The sequence below is a fragment of the Peromyscus maniculatus genome, chromosome X (assembly GCF_049852395.1).
Source record: "Peromyscus maniculatus bairdii isolate BWxNUB_F1_BW_parent chromosome X, HU_Pman_BW_mat_3.1, whole genome shotgun sequence".
NCBI classification, from domain to species: Eukaryota; Metazoa; Chordata; class Mammalia; order Rodentia; family Cricetidae; genus Peromyscus; species Peromyscus maniculatus.
Window position 1 is genome coordinate 1,384,165 of NC_134875.1, and position 11,500 is coordinate 1,395,664.

The window sequence follows — 11,500 nt, forward strand, 5'->3', positions numbered from 1 at the left end:
TGGAGTCCCACTGCATGCCTTTCCCATGATGAACTTCAGTCTGGATAGTGAGATCTTGAGTGTGGTCTTAGGAGGCCCTGCAATACTTCCTAAAGAATAAACTGAACCCTAGTGTAATGGTTTGAATGAAAATGGCCCCCATAGGCTCATATGGAGTGGCATTATTTGAAAAGATTAGGACATGTGGCCTTGTTGGAGTAGGCGTGGCCTTGTTGGAGGAAGTATGTCACTAGGGGTGAGCTTTGAGGTTTCAGAAGCCCAAGCGATACCCAGTGGCTCGCTATCTCTTCCTGCTGCCTGCTAATCCAGATGTAGAACTCTCAGCTCCTTCTCCAGTACCATGTCTGCCTGCATGCTGCCATGCCTCATGCCATGACAATAATGGACTAAACCTCTGAATGTAAGCCAGCCCCAATTAAATGTTTTCCTTATAAGAGTTGCCGTGGTCATGGTGTCTCTTCACAGCAAGAGAAACCCTAAGACACCCAGTAAAGGGTCAGATACTGGAAACAAAAGTGGAACTAGATTCCTGGATATCTGGCCAGGGCTCTCCCAAGGCAGCTGTGAGGGTCCCAGGGAATTTAAGACTGTCAGTCTTTCCTCTCAGAAGGGAGCAGAACTCCTAGGGGCTCCTACATTTGCCTCATTGAAAACCCTGGAAAGGGCCTCCTGGGCTAGTTTCCCCTCCCCACTCACCTTCCCTCTAAAGTTTGTCGTTCTTTGGTGGCCGCCTCCAAGCGACTCTGGCTCTCCCGGAGTTCCCCCAGCAATGATGTCACCTGGGCTTTCACAGAGGCCTTGTCCTCAGCCATCTGCTACAAGAGAAAAGGTCATTTCCTATCAGTACTATTTTCTCCCATGATGCTCACTTTTGGCATTCATAATACCTGAGGCAGCCTGCAAGCAGCTGATGTACCAAGGGCTTCTCCTGCCCCTCAGCACTCATAAACCTAGGTACACTGGAGCCTTATTAACCCAATGGCTATCTGTCCTCCCCTAGTCACCAACCTCAGTCTCTTTGAAATGCTATAAAAGGAGACCAGACTCAAATACAGCAACAAAAATAAAAAACCTAGTCCATTTAAACAACAGGTGAAAAGTTTCAAAAAATGAGAGAAGACACTGAATTTTTTCAAATATTGAGAGCTGAACCAGCAAGAAGACTCATGGGGTATTCAGAGATGGGTAATGCCTGGGGGCACTCACCAACCTAAGACAGAGCACCTGTGTGGCCTGGGCAGGCATCTCCATGACAGGTAAGGTGACCTGCTGACGTCCCACGCAACCCAAGTCAGAAGCTCATTTTTTAATAAAAGGGGGACCTGTAGGTCCCTGGCCCCCATTTTGGGTAACTGTTGCCTTGCTTGCGGACCTTGACCTTGATATCCTCCCTATGATAATTCCCTGCCAGGTTCCACCCTCCTGAATGCTTAAGGGAAGTTCCTTGTCTATGTATCCTGCATATTGGGCGTTAACAGCTTAGATGCAAGATTGTAAAACATCAGTAGATATCTTCTGCCCTCCAGGGTTCTCCCATTGTGCTGTAAGCCTGCATTTAAGACCTCCTCCCTCTTTCAATAAATGACATTCAGCATTTAAAAATAAATATATATATATTTGAATGAATACTGCGAATGTAATCTATGAATACCACAAATGTGATTAATATCATGAGTGTAATTAATGAATATCATGAGTGTAATTTAAAAAATAAAAAAAAAATAAAAATAAAAAAATAAATTTTATTTAAAAAAAAAAAAGAAGACTCATGGGGTAAAGGTACTTGCCACCAAGGCCGATGACCTGATTTTGATCTTCAAAACATACATGGTAGAAGGAGAGAATCAACTCCCACAAGCTGTCCTGAGTGCTAGGATTAAACCATACTCTAAGCTCAGCTAAACGTTAAGATTGACCAAACTTTAACATGCCTTCAAACAGTTTAAGAACACATTCTTGGAATGTCCCAGGCCCCTTCCTGGTTCCCACTTGCAAATGCTCAGAGCTGTTAAGGAACTGACTATTCTGGCCAACACTTGACATAGGCTGGAAGGCTAATAAGTACTACCAGCCATGACTCCTTCCTCTATCCCTATCAAAGTCCACATATTTTCTATGATCCTAACCCTGTCTCAAAAACCTGAATGCTACTCCTTTGAAATGGAATCATCAGAAAGGATAGGACTCAGACTCCCAGTCTCCTGGTATGGTAAGAACCTACATTTGATTTGTACAAGCTTGTAAGTACACTGACCTCATCACATTGACACTAATACCCTTCATCATTCACTTGAGCTCCTTCCCCTGCCCAAATCCTTTATTTTCTTTCTATCTCTATTTCTGTCTTAATCTTACTTTTTGAAGTATTGGAAACTGAACTCCAGGCTTTACACATGCAAAGTATATACTCTTATTACTGAACCACAGTCTGGCCCCTATTCTCATTTTATAATTCCTAGTCATTGGGTAGAAAGATGGCTCAGTGGTTAAGAGTACTTGCTGCTCTTTAGAAGATCAGATTTCAGTTCCTAGCACCACAACCATCTAGTAGCTTACAGCCATCTGGAATTCCAGTTCAAGGAGATTTGACACTCTTCTGGCCTCCAAAGGCACCTGCACACGTTACAGACACAGACACAAACATCCAAACATATAAATAAAAATAAATCTTAAAAAAAGGATAAAATACCCAGTCACCTCTGCAGATCACCAGAGCTCAGCTAGCTCTTTCACTCTCATTGTCATCAGTTACTGAACAAAATCTGTTTCCATGGCTTTAACAACTGTTCACCTTTATGTTTCATGTTGGTACCCTTATAAAAAGAGAGGAGGGTTGTAGGGCAGCTCAGCAGGTCTCAGCAGGTAAAGATGCCTTCCACGAAGCCTGACAACCTGAGTTCAATCCCTGGAACTTACATGGTAGAAAGAGAGAAGTGGTTCCTGCAAGTTGTCCTCTGACCTACATGTGCACACCATATGTATATGGCATATACATGCCCACATGTGTGAGTGCATGCACAGACACACACACTATACAAAATAAAATGTAATTAAAAATTTTTAAGAAAAGACAGAGAGAAAAGGCCATGTGACAAGAGAGCTGGGGAGCACCAAAGAATGCCAAGACTGATAATATACTTGGAGAAGTATCTGGAATAGCCCTTGTGAGGAACCCACCTGCCCATACCTCCATCTTATAGACTTCTGACTTCCAAAACTGGGGACAATCTCTGTTGTCTAAGCCCCCAGTATGTGGTACCTTGTTGCCATCTCCCCAGATATGAACCAAATGCTTTGCCCAGGTACTCTCAACAGCACTGTGAACTTAGCCCTACACTGTAAAACCAAACTGTGGCAGGTCCTCCCTATCCTTTAACCCCAGGTCAGCCCTCCCAGATGGCACAATCCCTGCTCAACTACTGTCACTGGGGTCCTGAAACCCACCAGTCCAAAAAGGCCCTGAAATACCCTATTACCCCACACTAAGCAAACCATCCGTTGGGGACAGTGCAATACAGGGGCAACTTACAGGCCTGGGACCACATATTTTCTCCAAATGCCCCTGGGGATCATCTCTGAGCCCCCTGGGAAATCATGCCTGATGAGAGTACCTTGGTTTATCAGGGGTTTAGGGTCCTACCAGACTGTCTGGGCTGATGGCAGGGTATAAGTGAAGGCCTTGGAGCACATGGTATGGTACCAGCTGGACCTCAGGGTTGTTAGGGCCTAAGCAAGCTGGGTCAGGTACCCAAGCATGCTGTGGGATGTTCTGTATGGTAAATGTGTTGCTCTGATTGGTCAATAAATAAAACACTGATTGGCCGGTGGCTAGGCAGGAAGTATAGGCAGGACTAACAGAGAGGAGAAAACAAAGAACAGGAAGGAAGAAGGAGTCACTGCCAGCCACCACCATGACAAGCCGCATGTGAAGATGCTGGTAAGCCACGAGCCACATGGCAAGGCATAGATTTATGGAAATGGATTAATTTAAGCTATAAGAACAGTTAGCAAGAAGCCTGCCACGGCCATACAGTTTGTAAGCAATATAAGTCTCTGTGTTTACTTGGTCGGGTCTGAGTGGCTGTGGGACTGATGGGTGAGAGAGATTTGTCCTGACTGTGGGCAAGGCACGAAAACTCTAGCTACACAAACACTCCAAGTTTCATAAGTGAGCCCAGTATAAACCGTGGCTCCCAAGACATAGGTATGCTTCCTGGGTGACATTGCTCCATGTACACTGTCCCCATGACTCACAGCAAAAACACTGTTCCCTGAGAAGCTCACATTTGGCCACTCCTGGCTCCTGCCTGACATGCCTTGTACCTTGGATGATTTTAACATGGACCCTTTCACCGTAATAAACTAACAGTGAGTGTGGTGGCTTCTCTTGGTTCTGAAAGTGCTCCTAGCAATCAAGCCAGAACCTGGGGGAGCCCCAACAACATGCCTCCTATGTGAACATGAATGTCATTATGGTCTTCAAACACAAGTAGGGCAGAAGGGCCTGCCCACCCACCAGCTACCTGTTGGCATTTCTTCAAGTGCTCCAAATCCTTTAAGGCCTGTTCTTTCTGCCTCTGCAGGTCAAGCTTGTCCAAGCTCAGTCTCTCCACCAGCTTCCTGGCTTCCTGAAATTTGCACATGAGGAACTCCTTCTCTTCTCGTTGGCTGACCTGGAAATGGAGCAGCTCCTCACAGCGTTCCCTCAGCATCTGATTGTTCTGCCGGATGGCATCTGGGGACAGGGAAGACAGCAAAGGAGATGTGGGTCCTGACAGCCAGGCACCCCTGTAATACTAGGTAGCCTTTCTCAAAGAAGTCAAACCAATTCCCAGCCAATTCCACTGATGATATGTCCCCAAGTGTCTGCAATGTATTACTAAACATACCATCCTCACTTGAAGGGATACATCAAGTGCAACTTTCTTTTTAAGTGCTTAATTTATATTCTGGTCCGTTGGAGGTATCCCTACCCTGGAGCACTCAGTTCCACTCGTCCCAGGCCTGCATCTCTGTCTTCAGGATCAGGGGACCCTAAACATGCCTGCAGACTTGGGGAGGCAGGAGACAGTCCCCAAGGCAAATTTCACTGTGTAGTTTCTGGCTACAGCCTAGCAGCCCAGAAGGTGCCGATGGGACAAGTTAATAATATCTCTGAGTTTCGTGTTCAGCTGTCTATTCAAAAACTGTTAACACCCACCTTACAAAATGAGGGTGACATGAGAAAGGAGACAGGGTGCCAGCACAGTAGATACACTCAAAGACCTCTTCTCACCAGATCTGACCATGCCCTTCTAAGAGCAGGCCACACTACATCTTAGGAAAAAACCCTCTCTCCCCCAAGGAAAACAATTTTCCCTCTCACCTAAAAGCTTGCTGTGTCTTGATAAAGATCAAGCCTACTCCCATTGATCCCTATAGCCCACTTTTCCCCCTACCCACCATGGCTTCTCAGCTTGTCCTCTTCCCCCTTCTCCTTTCCCTTCCCTGGTGCTGGCCCTGAACCAAATCATTTCCTATATGTGAATCTTCACAGAGAACCCCACCTGAAACCAAGTTTGAAATAAATGCTGGCTGGTTCTTAGGCACATCATGACCTTAAACCCTACCAATAATGATGTGCAGGTGAAAATAAGTTTTGTCCTTAGTGTACCAGGCCCCTCCTGATATTTTACTCCATGCCTCCCTCACACTGCAATCTTCACCTCGGAGCTCTTGGTTCTCTTCCAAGCAGCGCTGGAGTGTCTCAGGAGTACCCTGCTCTGAAGGCAAATGTAACATTGCCGGCTTCCCCAGAGAAGATTCTTCACCCTGCATGTCTTGGTCCCCTGCTGGGCCACCACTGGGCTGCACCATCTCACCCAACTGATTCTTCCAGAGGTGCCTGCTCATCCAACAAGACAGTATCTAGAAGAAAAAGACAGTAGGAGGGAGGGCATGACACAGAGCAGAGTTCTGTCAACCAGCATAAGGGGTTCAATCTATACAGAAGCCCTAGACTTCCATTCACAGAAAAATGCTGGACATTTTATCTGGTGGGACCAGATACAAAAGTGGAGTTTGGGTCTAAGACGTAGCAAATATTCCTATTCCAAAGAGAGAGAGAATTATTTGTGGAAGGAAAGGACAGTGTACTGGGAGTCCTATCTCCTCAATAAACTTTCAAGTAGAAGTAGAGGGTCCCAGCCCCTCACTTAATGTAGTAGAACCATTGACATAGCCATGTCCTAATCCCTGCAACTCAAAGACCTCTTCTTACCAGAGATGGCCACACCTTTTCAAGAGCAGGCCATACTACATCTTAGAAAAAACCCTCTCTCCCAAGAAATCTATATCCCCTCCCACCTAAAACCTTAGTGTCCCAAGAAAGATCAAACTTGTTCCTACTGATCCCTATAGCCCATTTTTCCCCCTACCCACCATGGCTTCATAGCTTGTCCTCTTTCCCTATGAATGTGACTTTACTTGGAAAAAAGGATCTTTACAGATGTGGTTAAATTAGGGATCTCAAGACAGGCATGGTGGTGCATCTCTTTAATCCCAGCACTTAAGAGGCAGAGTCAGGCAAATCTGAGTTCAAGGCCAGCCTGGTCTATATAGTAAGAACCTGTCTCACAAAAATTAAGGCTTTCAAACTAAGATCATCCTAAATTACATGGGTGGGCCATGACTCCAATAGCAAGTACCGTTCTGAAAGACAAATGAGACAGGACTGGGAATGTAGTTCAGTGGTAGAACTACATAGTCACTTACCTAGCATGCACAAGGCCCTGGGTTCAATTCCCAGCTCCTCACATATACACAAAAGAGACAGGAGAAAGAGGGAAAACAGGTGGAAATACAGGGAGACAGCCATAGGAAGACAGAAGCTAAGACTAGACTGATATAACCACAAGCTAAGGAACAACTGACCCACTAGCAGCTGAAAGACACAGAAAGGATACTCTTGTACAATTTGGAGATTGAGTGTGGCCTTGCTGACTCTCTAATTTTATTCTCCTGGCCTCCAGAACTGTGAGATATTTATTTCTGTTGTTTTAAGCCACCAAGCCTATAGTCATTTCTTATAGGAATCACAGGAAACTCAAATACTTGGTAAGAGAAACTTCAGGAGACCACACTGTACCTGGGGAGTGTTCCTTGGGGATAGAGACCTCTGGTGTCTTCTGGATGCTAAGAAATTTGAAAGTGGGACTTGGGGTGTCAGTCTGAGACAAATGACCCCTGGTCTGCTTATGTTGGCTTATAAACCAGATAAAGAACATGCAGGGCAGAGCTAACCTGGAGACTTCCTAAATCCTGCCTAAGATTGACTACCAGAAAGAGGACAATCTCAATGCAAGCTTCCAGAAGTGGGCCTTCAGTAAGGGAGGATGCCTGCAACACTGAAGAATCTTGACTATTTACATTGACAGTGTTGATACCCATAGATCCATCTGCCTGAGCTCACCCAGCTGACCCTTCCCTCTTCTTCACCTACTTTCTTCCTTTCAGCTTCCAGGAAAGCCTCTTCTGGTGTCTCTCATTCCCTCATAAGATGATCCTGCTGAGGCCCTTTCACTAAGTTCTCATTCCTTCATGTTGAGGTGCCTGGGGACATTTTCGCTACCTACATTCACCCCTGCAGTAATTCTATTCAGTCTCATGGCTTTAACCCCAATCTTAATGTTGATAATATTCCAAATAGTTTTCACTCCTGAATTCCAGACTCACATATCAAACTACTTGGATGTTTAGAAGTCTACTCAAGGGGCTGGAGAGACAGCTCAGCTGTTAGGAGCACTCAATGCTCTTCCAGAGGAACCAAGTTCAGTTCCTAGCACCCATGTTGGGCAGCTCATAACCATCTATAACTCCAGCTCCAGAGGAATCCAATGTACTCTTCTGGTCTCCTAGGCACACACACACACACACACACACACACACACACACACACACACACGTAAATAAAAATTAAAAATAAATATTTTTTAAATTAAAATGAAAGAGATCGTCTCAAAATTAATTTCTCAGGGCTAGAGGTATAGCTCAGCAGTAGCACACTTACCAAACATTCACCAGACCCCGGATCCCCAGTACTACCAAGAAATCCAATTCTACCTACAACTTCCCTTACTATCAGCTGAAAACAAATCCATCCCCCAATTATCAGGACAAAAATCTTGAGCATTTCTGGGTTTTGTTTGCTTGTTTGTTTGTTCGATTAGTATCTCCGTTCCTTTCCCTTCCCCTCCCTCCTCATATCTAATTCATGAAGAAACTCTGTAACATTAAGTATTTTAAGTGTGATCATGGTATTGTAGTTATGGTTATTTAGAGTCCTTTCTGAAAGAGATGCATAATGAAATACTCACATGTCTGAAATTCACTGCATAATAAAAGGGAGACGCCTGAGGACATACCCAAGAGAAATGAAAACACATGTCCAGAGCTGGGCAGTGGTGGTATAAGACTTTGATCCCAGTACTTGGGAGGCAGAGGCAGGCGGATCTCTGTGAGTTCAAGACCAGCCTGGGCTACAGAGCGAGATCCAGGACAGGTACCAAAACTACACAGAGAAACCCTGTCTCGAAAAACCAAAAAAAAAAAAAAAAAGAAAAAGAAAAAAGAAAGAAAGAAAGAAAAAGAAAAGAAAACACATGTCCATATGTAAATGATCACAGCAGTAGCATTACTCAAAGCAGCCAGAGTAGAAACAATCCAAATGTCCATCAACTGATGAATAAGCAAAATCTAGTTCAGCTACACGCTAAAACAAGAACGCATGCTCCAAATAATTGCTAAGAGAAAGAAATGTCACCGAAAGCTATATATTGAATGTACTTCCACTCAGAAGAAGTATCCAAAACATGTAAATCCAGACAGAAAGTAGTTTAGTGGTTACTTAGAGAGATGAGGTGGACTGGGGTTTCTTAGTTAGGGTTTCTTTTGGGGGTGATGATGATGTTCTGTGATTAGTGATGTTTGCACACTCCCATGAACCCACTAAAAACCACTGAATTATACACCTTAAATATGTGAATTGTAGCCAGGTGTGGTGATATACTTCTGTAATCTCAACACTTAGGAAGTAAAAGCAGAAGGATTAGGAACTCAAAAGGAAGGGATCTTCATGAGACTTTGTCTCCAAAAATTTTGAATTATAAGCAAATGAGACATCTCAGTGGATAAAGGCTCTTGCTATGCAAGTCTGGAGACCTGAGAACACATGTAAAGGTGAAAACACATGTAAAGGAGAGCTGGCTCAACAATATTGTCCTCTGACCTCTACACAATCTGGCATGGTACCTGTGCTCCCCACACACATCATGAACACACACACACACACAAACACACACACACACACACACATACAATAGTAAATAAATATTTTTTAATTTTTAAATGTAAATGGTGTGACATGCAAATTATGTCTCAAGAAAGCTGTTAATGAAAATCATAAAGGGTGGGCCAAGAAAGATGATGACTCTGGTTAAGAGCACTTGCTATTATTGCAGAAGACAGTTCCCAGCACCCACATGGTGGCTCACAAACATCTGTAACTCCAATCCATGGGGACCTGACACCTTCTTCTGACCTCCTTTGGCACCAGGCAAGCATGTAGTACATATACATACTCACAGCCAAAACACCCATACACATAAAATAACATATTTTCTAAAGAAGAAAAAAATCATGGTAGAGGATTATAAGGGGTGTGAATTAAAGTTAGCTATGAGTTGATAGAGACAGCTAAGAAATGTGTACATGGAACTTACTATTTTATTATTTCTATTTTTGAACAATTTTAAAGTTTTCAATAATAAAAGGCTAACAGCACTATCATCTTTCACATGGATTACTGCAATAATCTCTTTACAGATCACCATGCTTTGCTTCTTCCCTTGTCCTTTACAACTGACCCCACTGGGGCCAGTTACCTCAAAGATAACTCAGACTACTTCTCCCTTCTACCGTGAACCCTATCAGAGTTCCTATTTCTCCCAGTGCAAAAAAAAAAAAAAAAACAAAGTCTGTGCAACAGCCTACAAGGTCCTATACCACCTAATTTCCCTTCCTTCCTTCCTCTCCACCAACTATTCCTCCCTGACTCTCTGCTCCTACTACCGTAGGTCTTTCCTTTTTCCTAAGAAATGCCAAGACAATACATTCATTCTCAGATCAGATAAATGGTATGAGAACACACAAATAGATTACTAATCATTCGCAAAGTGAGCTGAGGTGCATAAGGTAAGATATTTAGCTGTCAAGATACACTTGAAAACTTTTTAAAGACTTCAAATGCACTCAAGTTTGATAAACAGCTTGGCCTATTACTCTGGCACTCGAAAAGGCTGAGGCAGGATGATCTTGAGTTCGAGGTCTATCTGGCCTACATCGCGAGATGCTGTTTCAGAAAACAAAGTTTGATCAACAGAAAAACGTCTCCGAACTAGAAGAGTTCTAGCACTGGGGGCCAAGCCCTTAGGCTACAGCTGCAGCAAAGGGAAGGAGAGTATCAGTCCGACTAGCCGCCCAAATAAGCTGGGTCGCGAATCAGCACTCTTGAACCCATGCTCGAAAAGCATGCGAAAGCATGCAACAGAACAAACTGGGCCCAAGGGAAGCGGGGAGGAGGTCAGGAGCCTCGGAAGCTGCGGAACGGCCACCGATAGAGCCTTGTCTTTGGAGAAGAGGACCACACCTGTCAGCAGAGTTAGCCAGAAGTGAAGAGGGCGGAAGCAGCGGGATCCGACCTCTCAGACTGAATCGGAGCTCCCAGAAAGTCCTAGTTAGACGATCAGCCTTCCCTTCTCGGCTGTGGAAACCCCCGCTTCCGGCTTCCGGTGTCGTAAGTGTGGGATCCGGAAGTAAAACACAGACTTGAAGCCGTGGAGATTAACTGAAGATGCGTAGCCGCAAAAGTGGTACATCCTGCTCCGGAGAGAAGCTTCAGACCGCCAGCCAGCCTGCATTGGCCATCCGAAGAGCGAAACGCTCCTCACTGATAAACATGACTACACACATACACACGCACACACACACACACTTTTTTTTTTGAGACAGGGTCTTTCTTCTAGCTGTCCAGGCTGGCCTCTGAACTCACAGAGATCTACCTGCCTCTGCTTCCCGAGTGCTTGGGATTAAAGGCGTGCGCCACCACGCCTACACCCGCCCCCACCCCATTTTCAAGGCGCCGCATCCGCACTGAAACACCCTAGTTTCAGTCTGGTCCTGCCACCGGGCCCTCTGCCTCCAGGTCCCTACCACGGAAAAAAGCCTAAAAGAAGCTGCGAAAGGATCCCAAACCCACCACAAGGGGAGGCGTGGCTACGCTGCTAGCGGAAGTGGGGTCATCCGGGAGGGCGCAGGGACTCAAGGGTCCATCGGAAACCAGACCATAGGGTATGGCTGGGGTAGCGATGGGGACACAGGAAAACTGTGCGGAGCTGCACCTATGCCAGCAAGGTATCGCGATCGCGGAGCAGGGGAAGCAGGGACGGCCAACAGGGTGGGGCTA

The 11,500-nt window shown here is 45.1% G+C and overlaps 1 protein-coding gene across 8 annotated transcripts in view; it reads right to left on the reverse strand.

Annotated features, from left to right (window-relative positions):
* The window catches only part of Ikbkg (inhibitor of nuclear factor kappa B kinase regulatory subunit gamma), a 35,457-nt gene that overhangs the window by 19,197 nt on the left and 4,760 nt on the right, over window positions 1–11,500 (reverse strand). For 2 of the 8 annotated variants that reach the window (XM_076561766.1, XM_042269562.2), the window contains exons 1-4: window positions 7,127–7,148; window positions 5,706–5,907; window positions 4,524–4,735; window positions 697–812 (exon numbers count right to left, since the gene is read on the reverse strand). In XM_076561766.1, coding sequence (XP_076417881.1) covers window positions 697–812; window positions 4,524–4,735; window positions 5,706–5,892 — 515 coding nt within the window. In that variant the 5' untranslated portion in view covers window positions 5,893–5,907; window positions 7,127–7,148. Of the gene's footprint in view, window positions 1–696; window positions 816–4,523; window positions 4,736–5,705; window positions 5,908–7,126; window positions 7,149–10,684; window positions 10,843–11,293; window positions 11,473–11,500 lie in introns of those variants that run through there. The other 6 variants (XM_076561772.1, XM_076561768.1, XM_076561771.1 and 3 more) reach the window with 5 other exon arrangements.